Genomic DNA, 25260 nt, shown 5'->3' on the forward strand with positions numbered 1-25260 from the left:
TCCTTTCCGGGCTTCATTGTCTTTAGAACACGGGGAAGGGCCCTGCGAACTCAGCTCACTGTGCTTATGAAGTACTGTGACAGCCAGCAGCATGAGCCCTAGTTCAGAGCAAGGAAACCTCAATAGTATTAAATAGGATTATTTTGCTTTGGGGTTTAGGTGAGTAGCTGGAAGTCTATATTAATAGAATTATCAGATTTCCCTTTCTTTAATACAGAGGATTTTACTTTCCCCTTTCTTTTGTGTTTGCGTGTGTAGGTGTGCACACCTGCCTTTGTGCACAGGTTTGTGCAGGTGAAGGTCAGAGGTCAACTCCTCTGTTGCTATACACTTTTTTTTTTTTTTTTTTTTAAAGACAGCATTCCTCAGTGAACCTGGAACTCACAAACTGACTAGATTGGTTGGTCAGGGAACCCCATGGGCCCCATCTCTACACATCAGCACTGGAATTACAGACACTCATGATCATGCCCGTCTTTCTACACTGGTTAAAGATGGGCACTCGGGCCTTCACGCTGTGTCACCTTCCTAGCCCAGAGCACTGTCATTTTCTAGAGATATGGGCAAGTGGCTCAGGCCAGGCTGTGAAAGAGCATGCCCTGCAATGCTGACAACCTGAGTTTGATCCCTGGAATCGAAGAGGGAAGGAGAGCGCTAACTCCTGAAAGTTGTCCTCTGACCTCTGCACACGTATCCTGGCACCCCTGTGCACCCCTGTATAATAATAGTTTTTAAAAGGTACTGCTTTTGAGTTGTTCCCCATAGTGGTAGAAACCATGCTGGTAGAAAACCTTAGCTGTATGGCACTTGGTGGGCGGGAGCCAGCCTCAGGAATTTGGCTTCTTGGTGAAGAACCAAATAGAGAATTCACCCACTCTTTGGGCCTGTGAAATAAAGCATTTATACGAAACTCATGAATTTTCATCATGAATGAACACCAGAGGTCAACAGGCAACAAAAATAATACACATCCTTTCTCGTGGTCTGTATCAAAGAACCTAGTCAAATAAATCAGAAGAAAGATGTGATAGTCTTTAAATTCCCAGGACTTTCATTTTGTTATGAACGGATTAAGTTGGGAAACTTGTCAAAAGACATTTTTATGAGAGAGATTTGGAGCAAGATAAAGTGGGTGCATGCTGGTAGTTTAAAGATAATACATTGGATTATTGCAGAATATTAGAATTACTTACATACTGCAAAGATCAGGGCTATGATCTGCATATGTGGTATGAGGTCTGGGTGAAAGGCACATCCCTTATTTTCCACTGTGAGAAACCAGAGTCACATGCAGGGCTTGTTAAAGTTCTCTCCAAAGTTTCTGATTGAGAGTTTCTGGGAAGGGCCTGAGAACTGATATTTCTAGAAGGTTCCGAGGCATTGCTAATGCTACTCTTCTGAGGCTGAGGCCTGCTTGGTGCACTGTAGGTGACTCTTCAGCCTTTGCTTGGACCCTAGTAAAGTGAGGGGTGACCGCTGATGGTCTTCCATGTAACTTATAAGGCATGGCAAGTGATTCCCAGTAACTCTTAGCCCCATCTCAATTCTGCCAGTTGTAATGTCTGTGGATCCCTGCCCCTAGTTCCCATATAAGAGGCTCCACAAGCACATTTACTCCAAGGAAAGGAACAGAGAAGGGTTCACTTGCCCAAACTATGTTCCTTGTCACAGAGTGTCTGTTCAGTTCATTCTACTCTCCAGCTCCCATGTTTAAATTAAAACAAGAGAATAAAGTACATAAAACTTATGCATAAATATCTATGAGTTATATACACACATACATACACTTTCACACATTTGCACTAAGTACACCCATATTGCTACATTGTGTACATCAAACAGGATACTTCCCACTGACGTTTCTTTTCTCACTTAGCACCTGCCTCCCAAAGGAGCTCTCACCCTACTTCACTTGTCTCTGGATAAGTTGTATTTGACTTTGAACTCTATGTAAGTGAAGAACAGAGAATATATTCCCCACCCTCTGACGCTCTCCCTCAACAAGACTGTCAGCATCACCTGTAGATTCTTTCTTTGTGACAGTCATGTGTCATCCTGAGTGTGACCTGTCCACGATGCCATATTGAATTCCTCCTACTTTGCAGATGCTTAAGTTTGGTAATAACATTGCTTGGTGTGATGCTTAGCACAAGCTAGGATGGTGATACATAAACCCATCACATCACTGGATCTTCTCAAGAGCCTGACATCGGTACTCCTATTAACGTATTTTACAGATGGCTTGATAGCCTATGCAAGGACTCACACCCAGTGCAGAGGAAATCAGTATCCTAACATAAGTTCTTCTGTGATGCTAATATTCTTGATCTGACAGGAGCCAGAATCACCCAAGAGACAATCCAATCCTCCGTGCCTCTGAAGGACTATCTAGATTAGCTTTATTGGGGTAGAAAAGATGACCCTCACTATGGGTGGCACTGTTTTATGGGATGGGGTCCTGGATTGGATTAAAAGAAGCAAGTGGGATGAACAGGCATTCATCTCTCTGTTTTCTGATCTTGGCTGCAATGTGACCAGTTTCCACTCCATTATGGCTTATCTACTCAAACGATGGGCCCAAACAAACCCTTTCTGCCTTGAGAAATTGACAGACATTCTTAGAAGATACCAGGTCTTCAAACGTCCAATAGATTGAAGTCTAACATCCTGTGTCTATGCAAAATGGTAATTCTCTTCAAGAAAAGGCTTTATAATTTCAGCTATTTGTTGTGTTTATATCTTACATACAGGCGACACGGGGCCTCCCCCTTCTACAGTCATCCACCAAAATGAAACTTTTGCCAAAGTTATTTTTAAGCCGACTGTGGTCCAACAAGCTAAGATTGCCCAGAATGGCATTTTGGGAGATTTCATCATTCGATATGATGTCAAGAGAGAGCAGAGCGTTGGTGACATCCAGGTAATGGCTTCCATGATGCCGCCGTGTGTGGAGCATGATCCTTTCTGTTCAGTTCAGAACTATGGACTCCAACACTTACCTGACAGTGAAAGATCTTTCTGGTTCTCAGTAAAATGGTTTAAACCCCAAATATGTCTTCAAAGAGACCAGAGGTGCTCCCTTGCTGGCTGCCAAGGGTACCTATTTCGTGCTTCAGTAACCTGGACAGCAAATGAAATCTGTAATATGATTTTCCCTGTGGTGTTTTAGATGAGGTTAGAATTTTAGCACCTCTTCAGCTTTAATTAAAAGAGACTGTTCCGGAGCTTATTTCCCTTCAGGTTGTATTGCTGCAGAGACAAGGTGAGAATATTAAACCATGTGGATGTGTGCAGAGAATGCAGACGACCTTGACACCTCCCTGTGTAGGATGCTTAGTAAAAACAGATAATGAAAGAAACAGGGTTCTCAAGAAGCAAGGTCAGAAGAAGATGCATAATTAAAGTCGGTGGTTTGTCATGGTCTATGCATCTATACCCTTGTATACATTTATATTATTTTCAAGGTAAGCAGATTCAGCCCAAGGGTCTACATATCCTCGGCAAGCGCTCTGTCACTGAGTTTCACCGCAGTCCATGATGAATAAATTTAAAAGAGTTGATTCTACTTTATTATATTAGTTAACACTAGTTCCCTTGGAGGAAGCAAGACTGTAGATAATTTTCTACTTGGTGTGGATGCCTAGACTCTGTCTCATGCCATCTTTGAGTTTCATGCTATCTTTGTGTGCTACAAGTTCTAACGACTGTTCTCATAATTTTCTTACTTATTCTGAATCCTACTTCGGTTACTCTATTTTCCTCCACCAGGTTCTGAATGGTTACTTTGTGCACTACTTTGCTCCCAAAGACCTGCCTCCTCTACCCAAGAATGTGGTTTTCGTGCTTGACATCAGTGCCTCCATGGTGGGAGCTAAACTCCAGCAGGTGAGTGAGTGCTGCCTGCCCATTGCTTGCTCAAGCTTCTGACTGGGACGGTGATCTGCCTTGTGAATGACATTCAGCTGATGCCAAATGTCTGTTTTACCGTGCAGCTGTTCCTCCTTACAGACATCCTTAAACTGCTTTCTGTGAGTCGTTGGTAGATTCTATGGAAGAAAGCAGAAGGACAGGCTAGAGGGAACAAGGGAGGACAATGCGAGTGATATAGGAACACAGTGAGAGGGTCACTCAACAGTGTTGTCGGCTGACCATGGTGAGGTACACTGGAATGCAAATACTTAGGAGACTGAGGCAGAAGGAACACAAAGTCAAGACTAGCCTGGGGTACACAGCAAGTGTCAGGACAATCTGGGCTACATAGCGACACCTGGATCAAAACTAGGCAAAATGAAACAACAAGACAGAACAGTACCACATCAACAAAAACGTGTCCAGTGGGGATTCCTTGGCCAATAGTGAAAGAGAACCCTTAGCAATCCCTTTGGTATACCCACAGAACAAAGAATCCAGGTCTCAATAATTCAGAAGTGGTTCTGACAAAATCTGCAGCCCGTTCCCACAGCTCCAAGTGCAGAGGGGTCACCAGAAGACATTTGCATTGTTGGCTGATTTCGATTGTTGCTGTTGAAAGACAGTAAATTTTTAACTTTCATTCTCTTTGGGGGCATTATTTATTGGTGTCTGATTTTGTGATTTTTCTCTTTCATATTTGTTTCTGTAATTTTAGAATGATGGTTTCTTATTTATTCTTCCTGAGAGGTTTTCTTTTCATACTTTATGAAATTGTGGATTCATGGATGTGATGTTAGCTTTTATTGACAACTGGTCTCTATCTAGACTTGCCTGGGAAGGAAGCCAAGGTCAGCACTGATCTAGATGGACGAAGTTGCCCTGTAGGCATCTCTCATGGAATCTTTATTATGCTAACTGAGGTGAAAAGACTCCCGACTATGGGCAGCTTCATTCCCTAGGGGAGTCTGAACCATTTCAGAGTGAAGAAAGGAATTTGAACACTTAATGTGCATTCATTCCTAGAAAGACTATATTTATTAATAATAATAATAATTAATAATAATAATGGTAAACCTGATCCAGATACACTAAAGGACTAAGTAAAGATAATAAATGAACCACATTCAAAGCTATAAAAAGATTTATTATTAACTGGTTTTATAGCAAAGAGCAAGTTTTTAAAGATTAAAAATAGAAGATGAAAATGACTACAAAAACAGTTATTTCAGGTAAAAGAAAATTGTAAACTTCTGTTGTAAATTAAAAACAAAAACAATAAATGAATGGAAAGCTGTATTCAGGAAAAAGACAAGTGTTTATCATCCATAGACAATGAACTATTCCAGATCAATAAGAAATAAACCTTCATAAGAAGGTGAAGAAATGATGTGAGGCGATCCCTGAAAAAATCATGAAGAATCTGGAAAAGGGAGGCAACCATATTAGCAATTAAAGAAAAGCTATTGACGGGGTCTTGGGTGCTTGAAGCTTAGCGTTCATTAAGTCCTGCTTCAGCCTCCATCACGGCATAATAGGATGGGTGCCACACTCCTGTGACCCAGCACTCAGGAGGTGGAGGCAGGAGGATCGAAAGTTCAAGGCTACATAGCAGTTCCAAGTCAGTCAGGGATATATGGGAGCTTATTTAAAAACAAAAGAAAACAACATAAAAAGAAATACTATTTTTATCTCCATAGTTTTAAACTATAAATATTATTATTTATAAGGACACTTTGAATAATGTGCATTTTAGTGTACTACAGAAGTACCATGTTTACATTATTTCTCAATGAAGTATTAAGAAGTACCAAAGTGGAAATGTTCGGCCAGTCTACTGTCACCATCCCATTCACTCTGAGACCATCTGTCCCCAAGACTGAAGCTGCTCAGAAAGCTCATCTTTGAGCACCTGAGCTACTTCACAGCCTGAGTCCAAGACCGGTTGGTTTTTGGACCCGTGATCTTCCACAGCTGACAGGGTGGTGGTCAAGGATATACCTATCTATAAGCATGGTTGTTGTCGACATGCGATCCCAGTACTTTAGACTGAGTGAGGCTGGAGGATTGTGAGTTCAAGGCCAGCCAGTGCAGCCAGGGTTATGTAGCACAACCCTGTCTAAAATAATAAAAGAGGGGAAAGAAAGAAAGAAATCTTGCAAAAAAAAAAAAAAAACTTCTAGAAAAGTAAATGTAAATCCTGCTCAAGCCACATAGAGAAATCAACCAACCGAACAAAAGGACGAATCAATGCTCTTCCCAATTCACCTTTACTTATAAAATCTCATGTGGATGTCTATACACCTGTGTGTGTACACCACACTGTGGTAGGAGGTGACTTATGGTGTCCTCCTTAATTGCTCCACACCTGATTCTTTTTGAGGCAGTGTCTCTCATTGAGCATGGGTTCCCTGAATGCCTAGACTGACTGCCAGGATCCTCCTGTCTCTGCCTCCCCAGTGGTGCGATTACACCCATGTGCAGATTTTATGTTGGAGCTGGGGATGAACTTTAGAGTCTTATGCTTGCCTGGTAAGCGCTTTACAGACTCGACCATCTCTCCAGACATTTGAAGACCTCTTAAAAACATAACAGGGCACATATTCAACATGATATTCATTATCCTAAGTGTAGTACATGAATTATGTCTTATGGAAGTAGTCTACCATTCTTCTTTATTGATGGAAAGCTGAGAGTTTGTACAGGGGCATAGTCTGGCCTGTAAGTGGATTAAGGTTCAGGCTTTGGTTCCAGGTGTGCCCTGAAGCCCGTAAACCAAACCATGAAACTATGACACCATTATGCGAGCAATAGCGTGCAGCCAAGAGAGGTGTGGATGGATGCAAGGCTGTGCTATTTCTTAGTTTAAGACTTCATTGAGAAGGCTGCACTCTGGAAGGCGTGAGCTTCCTCCTTATGCAAGGACAATCCAATGACTGATGTGAGACCATCGCCACGCTCCTTTCTCTTGTCATTTCTGGACATTGAAATTCTATTCCCTGCTAGTCACTGTCAGTTTGGCATGCTTCTTTCTCCTGGCTTCTCAGCAGCGGCATGGCCTCTTTCCAGGAGAACCACCCTGGAACAGCCAAACACATGTCTGAGCAATTTGCAAAGCCCCTTGCTGCCTTGAGTGGTTTTGCAAGTCCTATTTTAGCAATGCATAATTTCTCCAAAGCCACAGCACTGGGTGAAAAGCTCAGCTGGCTTGTGGGAGAGTCTCATAGACGATGTTGTATAACTGATGAAAAAGACAATTGTCCCAAGCATAGGCCTTTCGCATTCGGTCAATGGGCTTGGCAACATGAGACATTTGACACAGGTCCACTTGGATCCTGTTAGGAATCATTCTCCATGCTTTTGGTTTCTCAAAACTTCGACAGACTTGAACAGTTTTGCTGTTCTTATCATGGGGTTAAGAGTATAGTTGGTATTAAATAATTTCTCAAGGGCTGCAGGTATGGTTCAGTGATTCAAGGCAGTGGCCATGCAGGCCTGCCTGATGACCTGAGTTTGTCTTGCAAGGGTTGTCTTCTGACTTCTACACAGGAATAATAACACATGAAGGTGCGTATGCATACACATACACATACAAAAATTAATTTAAAAAACAACTACTCAAACAATTGGCTTTTAAAGAACTGTAAAGATTGAGTTGGGGTAGGGGAGGGTTGGTAAGCCAAGTGCCTACCATGCAAGGATGAGGACCTGGGTTTGGATTCCCAGCATCTATGTAAAAGAAGCTGGGTATGGTGGCACTTGCTTATACTATCAGTACTAGGGAGGCAGAGACAGGAAAGTCTCTGTTGGATTTTGGCAAGGCAGTTTAGCAGGGCTGGTGAGCTCCAGGCTCAGTAAAAGGCTATCTAGAAAAAAATATATAAAAAGGTGGAGAATGACTGAGGAAGACGCGTGCTGCTGACCCCTGGCCTCCACACTTGTGAGCACACACATGAATACATATGCATGCATACATACCCTCCCCACACAAACAGTGAAGTTTATTTGACCTGAAAAAAAAAAAAACATAGTCCGTAGGAGGCTGGTCTGTACCTGGGAGCCCCTAAATCTGTATGCATCCAGAGTTTTCTGGTTCTTTTCCTAGTGCGGTGGAAATGTGCATCTGGATGCTAAGGCTTCCCCAGTGTGAGGGCAGAGAGAGGGCCTCCCACTGGCCGCAGGCACACACTTGGCTTTTTGTCTCTCATGTGTATGTGTTGAGAGATGACTGACATTGGGTCAGACAGACTTCTGCTATTCAGTTAAAAAGCTCAATGAGGTAGGAGCTGGGAGGGGGTAGCAGGAAGAGAGGTTATGTGCCTGGTGCTTGTCTTTCATTAGTTGACTTACACAACTAAGACATGAGCATCTGCAAACATGTCTGTCCTAAGGAACACTGGCGATGACACTGTAGCCACTAAGTAGAGATAGCTCAGTGTGGGTGTAGGAACTTGCTGTCGTTTCTGATGAACTGAGTTCGATTCCCTGAGACCTACATGGAGGGAGAAAACAGACTCCTGAGAGCTGTCCTCTGACCCCCTAAACCTCACTCCTTCCCATAATTAAATAAATGTAAGCATGTTTTCAAAAGCTACATTTTTCCTTTACCAAAGCCCACACTTTTCCTTCTAACTTGTACAATTATTATTATTACTATTGCTATTGTTGTTGTTATTATTGGTGCATATGTGTGTGTAAGAGAGAGAAAGGGGAGAGAGAGAGAGAGAGAGAAAGAGAGAACAAGTGCAGATGCCAGGGATATGAGTGGAAATCCGAGCACAATGTTGGCCCCTCCTTCTACTTCCTTTGAGAAACTGCCTTATTGTCCCCACCACATGTACCAGGCTAGCTGACCCTTGAGCTCCTGGCGACTCTCTTGGCTATGCCCCACACCTTACCATAGGAACGCTGGTGTGACAGTTGCTCACTACTTCATCTGGCTTTGTATAGGTTCTGGGTATCTGAACTCAAGTCTCCACACTCCTGTGACAGGCACCTTACCCACTGAGCCATCTCTCTAGCCCTCCAATCTGTACCACTGGATCCATTGCTCTTCATTACAAGGCCCGGCTCTGGGATCTCTTTAACAAATACGGTGATGAACGGATCATTTCACAGATGTTTTCATATTGGTATCCCCTTGTCACTCTGCACCACTCTGAGCCAGTCCTGGGTTCCCAGGTAGCTTGGATAGTTGCCTTCGTTCTCTCATTAATTTGGTAGACAATATCAGAGGATAAGCAACATGCATAGCATCCCTTGTCTGTCATCCATGCCTTGAAGTTAGGGAAAGTATGGATTATCAGGGGGAGGACTTGTTCTAGTGTTCTGTATAGCAGCTTATGCTTCATCCATGGGCATGTGTTATGTTTTACTGTATCCGTTTCTTCCATAGTGTTTGAAATCTAGCTCCCAAGAGCTAGTTGTATTATTTTTGATGTTACCTTCTGTGAGCTCCCTGGACTTGGGGACATCTTGGTTTTAATCATTATAGAATGTATTCCCAACATTTATCACCCAAGCATTAGATTTATTTTATGTGTTTTTAGAATTGTTTTTATTGAACTATATATTTTTCTTTGCTCCTCTCTTTTCTTCTCTCTTTCTCTTCTACCCTCTCCCATGATCCCCATGCTCCCAGTTTACTTAGGAGATCTTGTCTTTTTCTACTTCCCATGTAGATTGGATCCATGCATCTAATGCATGTCTCTCCTAGGGTCCTCTTTGTTGTCTAAGTTCTCTGGGATTGTGAACTGTAGGCTGGTTTTTCTTTGCATTGTGTCTAAAAGCTACTTGTGAGTACATACTATATTTGTCTTTCTGGGTATAGGTTACCTCACTCAATATGATGTTTTTTAGATTTATCCATTTGCCCACAAATTTCAAAATGGCATTATTTTTTTCTGCTGTGTAGTACTCCATTGTGTAAATGTACCACATCTTCCTTATCCATTCTTTGGTTAAGGGGCATTTAGGTTGTTTCCAGGTTCTGGTTATGATAAGTAATGCTGCTAAAAACATAGTTTAGCACATGTTCTTGTGGCATGATTGAGCATCCTTTGGGTATATACCCAAACGTGGTATTGCTAGTCTTGAGGTAGATTGTTTCAACTTCATATGGAAAAGCAAAAATCCCAGGATATCCAAAAGAATCCTGTACAATAAAGGAATTTCTAGAGGCTTCACAATCCTTGACTTCAAGACTTTAACTTTACTACAAAGCTACAGTACTGAAGACAGCTTAGTATTGGCATAAAAACAGACAGGAGAACCATGGAACTGAACCGAAGACCTGGATATTAATCCACACACCTATGAAGACCTGATTTTTGGCCAAGAAGCAAAAAAATATTAAATGGAAAAAAGAAAGCATATTCAACAAATGGTGCTGGCATAACTTGATGCCAACATGTAGAAGAATAAAAATAGATCCATGTCTATCACCATGTGCAAAACTCAAGTCCAAATGGATCAAAGACCTCAACATAAAGCCAGCCACACTGAACCTCACAGCCAAAAGTGATAAGTACACTTGAACGCATTGGCACAGGAGACCACTTCCTAAATATAACCCCCATAGCACAGACACTGAGAGAAACAATTAATAAATGGGTCCTCCTGAAACTGAGAAGCTTCTGTATAGGACATGGTCAACAAGACAAAACGGCATCCTACAGAATGGGAAAAGATCTTCACCAACCCCACATCGGGCAGAGGGCTGATTTCTAAAATATACAAAGAACTCAAGAAATTGGTCATCAAAAGAACACATAATTCAATAAAAAAATGGAGTACAGACCTAAACAGAGAACTCTCAACAGAGGAATCTAAAATGGCTGAAAGATACTTAAGGAAATGTTCAACATCCTTAGTCATCAGATAAATGCAAATCAAAACAACTCTGAGATTCCATCTTACACATGTAAGAATGGCCAAAAATCAAAAACACTGATGACAACTTATGCTGGAGAGGTTGTGGGGTAAAGGGAACACTCCTGCATTGCTGGTGGGAATGCAAGCTGGTACAACCCCTTTGGATGTTAGTGTGACGATTTCTCAGAAAATTAGAAAACAACCTTCCTCAAGACCCAGCAATACATAGTGTGTTTTTTAAGGTACAATGCATATAATTGAGTGATAAGTACTTACTAACCAAGCACACTTTTTATGTATATGCATGTGTACTTGTGCTTATGGAGGCCAGAAGCTGATGTTGGATGTCTTCCTCAACCTTTCTCTATCATACTTTTTGAGATAGGATTTCTCACTGAGTCTGGCACTTGCTATTAGACTGGACTGGCTGGAGAGCAAGCTCTGGAGGGCCTCCCTCTTTGTTCTGTTTCCCCAGCCTGGATTGCAGGCATGGGCAGTTGTGTGTTTATGTGAGTATTAGGGTCTGAACACAAGTTCTCATGCCTATATGACAAGCCCATACTGACTGAGTGATCTCCCCAGCATCACTTTTTATACACCTCATGTAGGTGGAGGGTTTTTTTTCCCCTCAGGACCAATGATCAGCTCTGTCCCACAAGCCATTCCCAAATAACCACAAAGACTTAATACTAACCATAAATGCTTGGTCAATAGATTAGACATGTTTTTATTTAGCTCTTATAACTTAAGTGAACCCATTTATATTAATCTCTGTGCTGCCCCAAGCCTCATTTACCTCATCTATGGACTTTCCATGATGCTTCTTTCGCATCTGACTGGCAGCTCCTGAGACTTCATTCTCCTTCTCCCCAGAGTTCTCCTAGTCTGGCTTTCCAGCCCAATCTCCTCCTGCCCAGCTCCAGGTCATTCAGCTCTTTATTAACCAATAAGAGTAATACATATTTACAATGTACAAAGATTGTTCCACAGTGACTTCACCATTTACTATTTCAGCAAGCCAAAGAAGAAATTGATTTTGTCACCTTCTTTACATATATGATACGGTGATGGGCAGGAACATGATGTCACTAGGCTGCAATACACAAAGTTAAAAGAAGAGAGCTAGGATTCAAATCTACCCCAAGCCCACTCTTAAGCCCCTGAAGGTAACATTAGTCGTGGAGCACCTCTCAAACTCTGAGCCCCCATCTGTTCTTGCTGGCGCATAGTAATGGAGAATGCTGCACAGTGCAGGTGGATGCGCACAGAAATAACTTTCTCAGGGTTCCAGCCAGCAGCTGCGAAGTGCTGCGAAGTTCCAGCAGTGCTGCGAAGAACTAATGATGCGATTCTGCTTTGGTGCACAGAGTAAATGAGCAACTTATTTTTATATAGCATGAAATACACCTGGGCAAAAACATGGTGCATATTTCTTTCTCCTCTGTGATTTGGTTGGCTAGGTTGTAGCTGAGCATAAAGACCATGCAGATGCTAAGAGAGAGCATGACTGTGGAGTCCAGAAATGTCTAGAACTCTAACTCTAGCACACAAGTTTTCACAAACCTGTGAGCCTGCCACATTCTGAAAGGGAGGATTCTGGACGCTACCAGGGTATAAATGAAGTAGCTTGTAGGTTGTGGGGATCAAGGGAGGGAGTGTGCAGCAACCTAACATCCGAGGATCAAGGAGGGTAGGTGCATAGCCACTGAACATCTGGGGATCAAGGGAGGGATTGTGCAGTAATCTAACATCTGGGGATCAAGGGAGGTAGGTGCATAGCAACTGAACATCTGGGAATCAAGGGAGGGAGTGTGCAACAACCTAACATCTGGGAATCAAGGAAGGGAGTGTGCAGTAACCTAACATCTGGGGATCAAGGGAGGGAGTGTGCAGTAACCTGACATCTGGAAATCAAGGGAGGGAGTGTGCAGTAACCTAACATCTGGAAATCAAGGGAGGGAGTGTGCATTAACCTAACATCTGGAAATCAAGGGAGGGAGTGTGCAGTAACCTAACATCTGGGGATCAAGGGAGGGAGGGTCCAGTAACCTAACATCTGGGAGGTGTGAGAAGAGCAATAGCAGTGGGATTCAAAGGGCCTCCCCAGACTTGTGGTTTGCTCAGGAAGATGAAGCTTCCAGAATGTGTGAAGACTCAGAAAGAAGGCATGTTGCAAGTGTATCAAATGAGAGTTTGTCTTAAAACCTAGGAGGGGGCTGGAGAGATGGCTAAGAGGTTAAGGGCACAGGCTGCTCTTCCAGAGGTCCTGAGTTCAATTCCCAGCAACCACATGGTGGCTCACAGCCATCTGTTGCCATGAGATCTGGTTTCCTCTTCTGGTGTGCAGGCATTTATTTATTTATACAAATAAACAAATAAATCTTTTAAAAATTTTTGAAAATTAAAAAAACCTGGGAAGAATTAGAAGACAAAGACTGTGGCATCATACAAAAGAAAATTAGTATGAAGTACCAGGTATCCTAAGTGCCTGTTTAGGATGTCACTGGAAGTATCTACATTGGAAACAGTTCTGTGGCCTTAGGAAATAACAAAGGAGCCTAGCCTCCTTGGTTTTGGTTTCTGGGGATTTGCGAACTTTCTAGAAAGGAGTAACACCTTCAGGCAGGTTATTACATTGTAACTACGTTTGGATGTGAATTATCTTTATTTCATATGTATGAGTGGTTGCCTGAATATATACGTGTATGTGCATGACATGGATGTCGGGTGCCTGAAGACACCAGAAGAGGAAGTCGAGTCCCCTGGGACTGAGTTTCACGTGGTTGTGAGCCAGTGTGAGTGCTGGGAACTAGCCTGAGGTCTGCAAGAGCAGCCAGAACCCCAGATCTCTGAGTCCTGCCTGCAGGCCTGGAAGTCTTTGTAACTACTTCTTACCACCACTGCTTATGCCTGCTTGGTTGTTTTGGGTGGTACTGAAGATTGAAGCCCAGAATTCACACTAGGCAAGCACTCTACCACTGAGCTGCGATTCCAGCCCAGCAATTCTGCTACTGTCCTGCAACCATAAACAACATGCGGAGACGGTAGTGTCCTACTCTAGTCAAACTTTATTTCCCAGCACAAGCTGAGATCTGGGTTCTGCTGTGGCAGTTTGCTGACCTTTCACCTAGTGCAATGACTGTACGGGACTAGTCATTTCAGTTCGATGCTCTGATTTAGCTGCCCTTGCCACTAGGGGATGGATATTTCAGGAGTATATTTCAAAATAGAGATCTGGGACATAGGGCAGGGTACAGAGGACAGTGAGGAAAACATGTGAGTGTGTGTGTGTGTGTGTGTGTGTGTGTGTGTGTGTGTGCCAAGATAGGAAGTAATTACTATATGAACAGAGGGCAAAATACTTTCCTTGGGTCATTTTTGTAAGCCCTGAGATCTGTAGTTCCAAGAAAAACTTGTTCCCCCACATTGATAATATAGATTTTTTTTACCTTAATTATTCAGTGGGTGTGTCTTTGTCTGCAAGTGTGAACAACACTGCAGCAGAGGTCAGAGAGCTGGAGAAGGTTCTCTCCCTCTCCTACCATACTGGTTCCTGAATTAGAACTCCAGTCACGCTGCTTGGCAGCAAGCGCCTTTACCCCCCAACCCATCTTGCAATAGCGCAACTCACTTTAAACAACTGGGAGCTCCCCACTTAAAAATTTGGTTTCGAGGCAATTGAAGATTTCCGTAAATGAGGGCTGGATTACAAACCCGGAGCGTCTGAGCACAGACCCTCGGACTGCAGAACAAAGAGAGATTGTGGAGAGGCGCCCAAAGCCACTCCGGTTGCAGTTTGTCAGTGTCTGAAATCACCGCACCAGCTGGTAATGGAAAGCCTGGACCTAGAGCTCGGCTTCCTGAAAAGTCTGCCCCCTGCTCTCTAGCTGGGATCAGCAGGGTTTTATACAAAAGGGCTACAGAGAGGCTGAAAGGAAACCACTTCAGGTAACAGAACGATAAACACTGCGAGTCAGAGAGAATTAAAGGAGATAACCAGGCTGGAAGTGCTTATCTGGGTGTCAGAAGTCTTCGCCAATCCAGGGACTTCACAGCCTTGGCTGAGTGATTAGAATTGCAGCCGGGTAAATTCCTCGGGGCTGCCAGAGTGCAACCACCCCCTTTTCTTGTTCAGGACACCCAACTCTCCCCTAAGTTTCATCTTGGCTTTGACTCCAGATTCAGATTCTTCGAGAATGAAACAAACATGTGGTTGTGTACTGTGAGGCATGGGGAAATTCGTAGATAAGAAGGAGCCTTTTCTCATAAGAAGCCAAAAGAAGCCGAGAATCACACAAAACCGACATGGCAAGTGTAGCACAAATAACAACAACCCAGAGACAGATGTAGGGGCGCAAGCTGAAGGTCAGAAAAGCAAAGCAGCCAGCCACTGGCTCTTACCTCTACCTCAGACTGAAGTGAGCCATCCTACCCCCACCAAACCTCAGACTCCACACTCCATTGAGTTCCTGTCTCTTCCCCTTTGTATTCCTCTCGCCACCCGCCTAGTGCTGGGTGGGTCCTGTCTCCACCTCCCTAGTGCTGGGATTAAAGGTGTGTGACTCCCAAATCCTGGGATTAAAAGTGTGAAGGACCACCACCTGTATCTGTTTCTGGATCTACCTTGTGTAGCCCAGGGTAGCCTTGAACTCACAGAGATCTGTCTGCCTGTTTCCCGAGTCCTGGGAGTAAAAGTGTGTGACACCACTGCCTGGCCTGCAGTGGCTTTTGTTTTGCATTCTGATCTTCAGGCAAGCTTTATTTATTAAAATACAAATAAAATATCACTACAGCCAAGTGGCCCACAGAATAGAGATGGAAGCTCTGGTTATTGTGCCACAAGGTGGGGACCAGTTCTTAAGGATAAAAGTGGTGTGTGTATGTGTGGTGGGAGGTGGAGAGGAAGGCTTAGGGGATGGCATAGGTGCATCTAGAAGGTTCTTGGAAGTTAGTTGAGAGAGTGAGGTAAGGATGGGGGGAGAAGATCTGTGCCGACAAACAGGTAGCATGCACGAGAATATGGGAGGGAGATGCCAGTGTTAATCATCAACATCCCAGAATCTAAACTTGTCTGAGAGATGGGTCTCTGGGCATGTCTGTGGGAGATCATCTTGATTACATGTTAATTGATGTGGGAAGACCCATCTTAATTGTGGGTGGGGCTGTTCCTTACACATGGGATCCTGTACAAAACAGAGAAAGCGAGCCATGCACTATGCATGGATTCATTACTTTCTGTTGTCTGTGGCTGCTTTTGTGAACTCTGAGAGAGAATACACATGTTCTACCTGAAGTTGCTTTTGCCAGCGTGCTTCATCATAGCAGCAGGAAAAGTAACTGATGCACAGAGATTCAGAGAGAATACCCAACTGTAAGCCACTTTAATGCAGGACATTAGCATTTTGCTGGGGAAGAGAAATGCCGGACATTTGTACATTATTCAAATCCATCCTGCCAAGTAGACAGTGAAAGAATTCTAGGGATAAGAAAGAGCTGAGCAGCAAAAACAACAACAAAACAGCAACAAAAAAGAATGATGGGAGAGTAAGAAGGGGCTGTCACTGGGTGCAGTTTTCTTGGCAGCACAGGGATGACTTTGAAGAAAGGCTGAAAACGAGAATGAACATGCTATGGTCGGAAGGCTTGGGTGATAGGTTTGGAGTAGGTCACATGAAAGCTTTCTTGACACGAACATTTGTAAAGAAAGTGAAATCAGAACAAGACCTCAAGTGTATAGCTGGGCTGTTAGACAAGCAAACAATGCCATAGTGTCTAACACTGAAGAGGTGGCTTACGCCTCTAATCCCAGCACTTTGGAGGCTGAGGCAGGAGGAGTACCATGAGTCAGAGGCAAGCCGAAGTTACATAGCAAGTTGGAGGCTAGTTTCTGAGTGAGATCCTATTTCAAAATGAGAGAGAGGGAGGGCAAAGGGAGAAACGCAGGAAGGAAGGATCACTGAAAAACAGTTGGTGAGTATTTAAATTAAGTTATGTCCCTCTCTAGGGTGTTAGTCTCAGGAGTTGAAGGTTTAGGCATCGCCATGGGAACAGCAGATAGGACCTTGCACGCTCTGAGATGGAGAGTTGAGCCTGAGACCTTGCACAGACCCGATTCCTTTGAAGGATCACACCCCTCCCCATAACTTGAAAAACTTCTAGTCACTAATGTGTCACAAATGACACTTTGCCTGTCTAGTCTGTGGACCTGATTGGATGGGGGAGGGAGCTTTACTCATAATTATGAGTTTTAAGTAGAATAGACCTGTAGCTGGTGATAAAGCTACATAGTCATATGGTCAAGGAACTCTCTGATAAAATATATAAAGGGCTTCTGAGCCATGATAACCCAGAAGTTCTTAGTAGAAGCTTATGGGAAACACATATCCATGCTGCAGTTTCCTCTCGAGTAAAATCCTCTCTGAAGGTATTAAACCCCAGATGTCCCCCCTCGCTCGCCTAAAACTGGCTACGGCGGAACGGGAGAGTGAAAGGGGCTGCCGCAGACTTTGGAGCCATGTTTAAAGTATGGAAGCCAGTAGCAGGGCAAGGCTTTGGGTTTAGGAATATCCTGGATTATGTCCCCAGCAGACTAAGATAAAGGTGATATGATTATCCAGAAAGGAGAACAAGAGAAATCAAGCCGGGAGTGTGGACTTGGGAAATCTCCAAGCAGAAGTAGTAGCTGAAGAATGGATGAGATCCCTTTAGGGAGGGAGAGAGTCTAGGCCTTATGGAGGGGGTCTAGAGAGAGGAGAAAAGGTAGGAGAAGGAAAGGGATGTTGTCTGTATAATGAATAATTCTAGAACGGAAGAAGAGATATTTTGGCAATGAAATTTAGTATGACAACGAAAGCCTTTCTCCTCGTGGCACTACTGTCCAGTGGTGGCGATCCAGTTGTTGAACTCCCTTCTCCATTGTGGAACTGATCATGTGCATTCCTGTGGCCACGCCCCCCAGTAGTACCAGAGCCTGCTTCTGTATCTCTCAATCTGTAGCATGGAACCTGGTTAGTGTCTGATGCATACAGTGCTGTGTAGATACACTAGAGAGAAGTCTGGGGCTTCTATAGTCATGTGTCTTGAGGCTAAAGAACCATAAATGGGTCTGGGGAGATGGCTTAGCTGCTAGAGTACTTATCATGCCAGCACAGAAACCTGAACTCGGCTCCCCAGTACTCACGAGAAAAGCTGAGTGTGACTCTACAGGTCTGTCGCTCAGTACCGGGGAGGTAGAGCCAGACGGGTCCACTGGTCAGCCAGCCCAGGTGAACTATTGAGCTTCGGAGTCAATGTGTGACCCTGTCTCAAAAAAAAAAAAAAAAATAAGGCTCCCACATGCATGAACACACTTGCATGCATGGCTGCACATACACGTGCACACACACTGGCACATGTGTGTAACACACAAGCCACAAAGATCCATGGCAAAATCATGGCTCTAGAGCAGTCATGTTATGACTTCCCAATTTCTGGGTAAAATCTTCTGGAGTCTGGCTCAGGCAGATCTGCTTCTGTGAGGACCAAATCCTGCCTCTCCTGGATGAACATTTAGCATTTGGCTTTCTTGATATCCAACACCACTATTGAACTGGCCCTTAGTCTGAACTGGGATTAAAGGAGAGACGAGTTATATAATCCCTGAGCTAGACACTGTGCTTGTGATCCTCTGAAATCTCCTTCTTGCTTGAGCGTGGTTATAATGTAAGTAAGTATGAGGAGCAGATACACAAAAATTGAGCCCATCCCAATTCCCTCAGGCTACAGCAGATGCTTCACTCACACATATAGGACTTGATCACCAAATAGAAGCCAGCTGATCACCAGGCACCTCTCCTCATCTGCAAGACCGTGAGAACAAGGCGGGTACCCAGAAGGCAAACCCGGGGGCGTTAGTTTCCTTTGGATCACAGTGACAGAGTTCCCCGGCTGAGCAATGTGAAGGAGGAAGGGTTGATCTGGGCTCACAGTTTCACAGCAGAGAAGACATGGTGGGGATCAAGGTGTGGGGAGCACATGGCCAAAGCTTGCTCACATAGCAGCAGATCAGGAAGTCAAAAATCAGGCCAGGTGAGGCTGTAGCCTTCAGGGGTCTGCCCCCTGTTACCTATGCTCGCCTTCCTGGCCCTAGCTCTTCATGTCTCCTTCAAATAATGCTGCACACTGGAAGCGAAGTTACAAAGCTGGGCTTGGTGCTGCTGTGCTCTGACTGGGATGGAGGCCGCAGTGAGCTGGAAAGACTGAGGAGTCTGGAGTGTTTGTAAGAACACTAGGGTAGCTTAGAGACAGTGTTAGACTGAGGAAAATACCCAGAGACCAGAACGAGGTTCAGTGGGCCATGTGATAATGAAGTTTAAGCGTCCAGATAAAGTCAGAGACTACGAGATATTCAACCATTTTCTTCTTGTCCACCGCTCAGATTTCTGTGTGTGGTGTGTTTTGGTATGCTTTCTGAAACACATGCCAATGGGTAGCCTGTGCTCTTGGTTTCCTCTTGTGATGGTCAGCCTTCACTGTCCACTTGACTGGGTTCAGAGGCCCCTAGGAAACACACCTCTGAGCTTGTCTGTGCGAAGATTTCCAGAGAAGCTTATCTCTAACTAAAAGACCCATTCTGAATGCTTGTTTGTTTATTCTTTTATTTATTCTTTTGTTATTTTAATTTCATGAGTGTGGGTGAGTTGCCTGCATGTTTGTTTACATACCATGTGCATGCCCCATGTCAAAGGACACAGAAGACCATTCTGAGTGTGGGTCCCACTCTGAATAAAAAGAGAAGGCAAGCTGAGCACAAGTGTCCACCTCTGTTCCCTAGCTGTGGGCACAATGAGACCAGCCACCCATCTCCTGTTCCCATGGCCACAGCTGCAGCTTCTCTGCTTTCTCTGACACTTCTTTCCTGCCACAGTGGACGAGACCCTCCAACTGTGAGCTAAAAGAAATCGTGAATGTTCTTCTTTCAGGTATTTTGACACAGCAACAAGAAAATAACCAATACGCTTCCCTCAGGCAGCTGAGTCAGGGGGCTCACGTCTGTAAGGATTCAGTTTTGCCCCTCCTCTATACATGTGAGAAAACCCTTGCCTCTCCTAGAACAAATACAGAAGATGGAAAACAATTAACTCTCTATTAACGATTAAAATGGCCTCATGATCTCTTCCCTTCAATAACAAAAGTCGTACTTGTCCAACTTTTGTGGCGGCCTTAAGAGCATAGAGAGATGGATGGAGACTCAGAGATTGTGTCACTTTCCCTGCCTGACAGACAAGCGCTCCACTTCCTCTAACTATTTCCTGAATATACAATCTAAATCTTTGGTAAACTGTGTTTATTTTTTACATAATAGTCCAACAATTTCACATTGAATGTGGCTTTTTCTCAGCCTTTGTGTTCCCCTCTTTCACGGTTCCAGCATTCCACATCCTGGGACTCTAGAGTGAGAACCCAAGCATGGACACAAGCCAGAGAAACAGGAACCATGAGAACATAAGACCTAAGGGGAAGTTGAATGGGGCATAGGCCAGTCGAATGGTTCAGATGCAGCTGCAGTTAGACATCAAACATCTGCAGATTGAAAGAGGCAGGGGTCCACAGCCCAAGCCTGCAGCTAGGCAGTATAGCCTTCAGGATTCAGAACAGACAGTAGGGACCAGGTATCTCATAATTTCAGTCAGGAAGCTCGTCAGATCGATACCAGGGAGGTTTGTACATCATGGAAACCATGTGTGTAGGTGTGTGTTTCTTTGTGTGTACAGGTACACGTAGGTAATATGAAGTGTCTTTCTTAGTCACTCTCTACCTTATATTTTTGAGACAGTGTCTCTCACTAAGCCTTGAGCTCACCAGTTTCTGCCTCATGGATCCTCCTGTCTCTGACTGCCCTGCAATTAGAATGTGGCACAAGATGCCTCGCCCACATTATTTTCATAGAGATTGTGAAATCTAAAGTCGTATGCCCATACTTTCACAACAAATACCTTACAGGCCAAGCCATCTGCTCATCCCTAAGCAAATTTCTCTTGATCGCACTCTGCTGAAGGAAGACGCCATACCTAGGGATGGCTACCCACATCCTTGAGTGAATTACTTCTGTATGCTTGAGAGAAGAAACAGAAGGTGGAAAGCTTTATATTAGCCCATAATTCAGACAGTTCAGGTCCCAGTGGCTACGCTGATCCTAAGCCTCTGCTGAGGTAGTGTCTAAGCAGCCAGGAGCATTTGGAGGAGGAGGAAGTGAAAGAGACTAGGAATAGGGCTGACCTTCAAAGGTATGCCCACCCTCACCTGTGGCTAGTTTTTTCGACTAGGGCCCACCTCATAAAGCTCCTATAATCTCCCCAAATAGTGTCACCAGCTGGGGACCAACCATCTAATAAAGAAGCTTGTGGAGGATGTCTTATACTCAAACTGTAACAAGTCTATAGATAAATATGGGCTGTATTTTTGATAGGGCAAAGAAGACCATGTGGTCAGGCTGGAATCTGGCTAGGGCGAGAGCTATGAAATTGACCATGAGAATAAGTTGTCATAAGCATTGACCTTCCACAAAAAGGGAACCAGGGAAAGGAACCTATTTTGCGTGCTAGGGAACACACACACACACACACACACACACACACACACACACTCTCAGTTAGTAGAGTGCTTGCCAACATGACAAAGCCCTAGCTTTGATACCCAGCACTGCATAAAACCGAGTATGGTGGTGTACCTCTCTAATGCCAGCACTCTGGAGGTAGAAGCATGAAGATCAAAAGTTCAAGGTCATCCTCCTCAGCTACCTGGGTTTGAGGACAGCCCTGGATCCATGAGACCTTGTCCCCAAAGCAGGACTGTTAGGGTGTTTGAATATTTGACATATCCAATATGAAAACCATGGATATTCCCAACATGTTGTGAAGATGTAAAGAAATATTTCTGGCAAAGTGCTTTCTAGAAATATGTATCATGACATCATTAGGTTAATGTTTGACACATTTGTTGAAGCAAAGTCAAAGCACTAGAAGCTTGTCTTAATGAGAGCCAGAAGGGGGTGATGAGACAATCTGTCCCTCTCATTACGATGATGTCATTCAAACACAAAGACTAAAAAGATCGAGTTACGCTTATTTTGCAGAAATTATTCTAGGATCTAAACATTTTCAGCCTTTAACAAATGTTAAGGCAGAATTTTATGCCTAACTGTCATTTTAGCTGAGACTCCGTCCTGAACCGATTTTGACATTCAGACCTGGGCAGAGGAGATAGTTCAGTGCTTAAGAGAGAGACTGAGTCGTAAATAAAACGTACTCCACTTCAGGAGAGGCTCACAGTGGAGTGAGGCTGGAAAGGAAATCAACACAAGGATGGCAGCACATCCCATAATCCCCGCACTCAGTGAGCAGAGGCGGAAGAATCACACTGTTCTCAAACGCTTGGAGACCTGACGGCTTTTAGTCCACGCTCTCCATTTCAAATGTGTTTAAAGTGCATCTGGATCTTGGGGGCATCCATTTCCTACACTGCTTCTCAGACATGGAGGTGTATTTTTTTTTGATTACCATTCCTTTCTATGGTTCTAATCAGACTTCCACAAAGTCTTTGACCTCTTTGTGGAATTACTTTAAACTATGTACTTTAAATTTTTTTTCTCTTGGGTTGGTTCAAAACGGGCCATGAGGAACCAATTAAATATAAAGTGTCAGCTCCTTGGTAAACATTTTAGAATGAGGTGTGTGGGGGTGACTAACTGGGGGGACAACACTGTCATTGTATGAAAACACAGTGTGGCTAATAACTCATTCCCTTGAACTTGGGTTCATCCATGATGTCACGGGTTTTCCTTGCCCTTGCCCAGCAAACTAGGACTTGTGGTACAAAAGGCTTCTGTGTCAGTTCCTATGTGCTTTGACACAGATGCAGAGCTATCTGAGGAGAGCTGTGTCAGTGGGTACCCTGATGGAAGTATTGGGGAGGAGTGGGCAGCAGCTGGCCTTGGCATGGCCTCCGCTGACCTTTCCTTGAGGGTCTTAATGGACACTGATGTCATTCACTGCACAATAGTGATCATAGGGAATTGCTTCCGCCTTTGAGGACTGTGCCAAGGGCCTGCAACTGCATGGATGCAGTTTTGCTGGAAAGATTAAGAGGAAGAGAAATGCAAGTTCTAACGCTTGTCTCTAAGTGTAACTTAATGCAAGACTTATGGTGTGCAAGACACAGCTGGCTCTAAATGCTGCCTTCCCCGAATGAACAGGAAAGAATGAACGGGGGTGTGGGCGATGCTGATGTATAGGAGCCCAGCTCGACTGTCCATGGGCACCATTGAGAAGACCAAGGGATGTTCCTCATCTCCATCCATTGGAACAAGAAGGACCCCTGCCACCCATAGGAGCGGGGGGGGGGTAGATTTGAAACCGAGAGTGTGCTTTGGTTTATCTAGATCCTGGCTAGTGCCTGCAGGAGTTTCATGGAGCGTCAAAGATTTACGTCATAGTCAGCCTAAGGCAGACCTGGAACGGACTTCTAAGATGTTGTTTTTAAAGAAAATGCACCATTCTTCTTTTAATCCAAGGAAAGTTCACACAGGACGAGGATTTTGTCAGAATAAAATACTGTTAAATAAAGAATAATCTTTAACTTTTGAGATCATAAATAGCGATGGGATTTCTGGGGTATTCCCTCTGCGATTCCCCAGGCAGCTCTAGTGGGACTGGAAATGGAGCGACTATGGGCCACTGGCCCTCCTTCCCTGGGTTCACATGAGGGTAAGTCATAGCTGAGGCCTTACAAGGCCATGAGGAATGAGTAGTAACTGAGCCAAGAGGAAGGTAGGGAGACCGAATGGCTACAGAGAACATTCGGCACGATGGGGAAAATACCCATGAAGAAGACAGGCTGATTGCTCCCAAGGTTTTTAGCAAACTGCTTAAGAGTCCCTAGAGATACCAGCAGCTAAACAAACAGCTATTTTTGACAAGGGCCCATGAGTCACAGCCTAGCCAGCTCCACGTCCCTCAGAGCTGTGGATTTGAGCTCCCAGAGACACAGCCTAAATAAAGAGAATACTTGGTTATTGACAGACCTTCCAGGGGTCTAGATGCTTGGATAGGGAAGGACACCTGATGTCTTGTGTTCATGCCTGGTGAGATAGCTGTCAATCAAAACGAAATCAGTGATCAAACAAACAAAAGAAAGCAACGAGAACAATAGCAGGATGATCCTTTTCCTGTACGAGGCCACCATGTGCGTGCTGGGGCTCCCCATTCACAGGGGCAGAGTCTAGACATCTAACTACGTATTCTTATTGAAGCTTGTGCCTCAACCACCATGAGCCTACTGCTCACATCTCAGTGACTCTGATCGTGGTCCCTGAATTAGTTTCTTTTCCTGTTGCTGTCTGGATCAACCACTCTGACAAAAACAGCCAGAGACAGAACGGTTTCTTCTGGCTCATTCATAGCTCATGGGTGCAAGCACCATGGCACTTTTCCATATCCACCTTCGCTAGCTGAACTTCAGGGCTTCTGAAGGCTCCTTTGCCGGGAAGGTTGAAGGGATGGACTGTGGGAGGCAGCCCTGGGAAGGTTGAAGGGATGGACTGTGGGAGGCAGCCCTGGGAAGGATAATGAGATGGACCGAAGGAGCTGTGCCATTGTTCTCATTCCTGGGTGGATACAGAATTCCTGCGGTGCTTTCTGCAGGGATGCTATAGAGGATGAGTTCATTAGCTGCTGCCAAAAACTGAACTGAAAGAAACAGCCTGGCAGGAGAACTGGAAGCGCTCCCAAAACAAGCTGCACGCTGGAAAGGCTCTCACTCAGGATACGTGGCTTCCAGTGGTTTGGGAGCTGCAGATGCCACTGTCTTGGATGCCAGTGTGGGCCCTGGCATGAGACTTCTGGCGTTTTAATCCGCCATCCTGTGGGGGTGTGATTCTTAATCCCTCCACACCTCAGCTGCAGCGTCTGTGAAGTGGGTGCCACAGGTGACCGTGGGGGTTGAGCTGGCTGATCTTCTTGCCCTCAGCATGCTAGCTAGTGGGTATTGATTCTAGCTGCTAGTATCGCCACCATCACTGTCTTCTCCATACTTCTAGTGATATCTTTAGACTCTGCTGTTTTTCCAGTCCCCCAGCATGAAGAAACGGTGCGAAGGTAAAACGAAGGTAAGGAACAGTAATTCAGCAGGGATCTCCAGGGAGCTGAGCAGACACACGCTCGGAATAGAAGCTCTCCGCTCACAAGCTCTGTGGGAGAGGGTGTGATGGAGAGTTTTAATGCAGACACACCCAGCATCGTTTTCTAAAGTGGACTTTGGAGGTTCCTTTAGGGTACATGCAAGAGTTAGACTGTGAGGTCTTGGAGTAGGCACTGGATCTGGAATGGAAAGACGACAGGGGAGTGAGGGAGAGGAAAACACACAGAAGGGACAGTTTGAAAGTGGTGGGGTTTCCCAGGGGAGAAAAGAACAGTACTGTCTGGATCCAGGCTATGCAGCAAG

The 25260-nt window shown here is 44.5% G+C and overlaps 1 protein-coding gene across 1 annotated transcript in view; it reads left to right on the top strand.

Moving 5' to 3' along the window:
• Positions 1 to 25260, top strand: part of Itih5 (inter-alpha-trypsin inhibitor heavy chain 5) — a 91429-nt gene that overhangs the window by 46767 nt on the left and 19402 nt on the right. The window contains exons 6-7 of the mRNA XM_050150510.1: positions 2751 to 2920; positions 3769 to 3885. Coding sequence (XP_050006467.1) covers positions 2751 to 2920; positions 3769 to 3885 — 287 coding nt within the window. The remainder of the gene's footprint in view (positions 1 to 2750; positions 2921 to 3768; positions 3886 to 25260) is intronic.

The sequence above is a fragment of the Alexandromys fortis genome, unplaced genomic scaffold, assembly GCF_014885135.2.
Source record: "Alexandromys fortis isolate MF-2015 unplaced genomic scaffold, M_Fortis_MF-2015_v1.1 scaffold_69, whole genome shotgun sequence".
Classification (NCBI taxonomy): domain Eukaryota; kingdom Metazoa; phylum Chordata; class Mammalia; order Rodentia; family Cricetidae; genus Alexandromys; species Alexandromys fortis.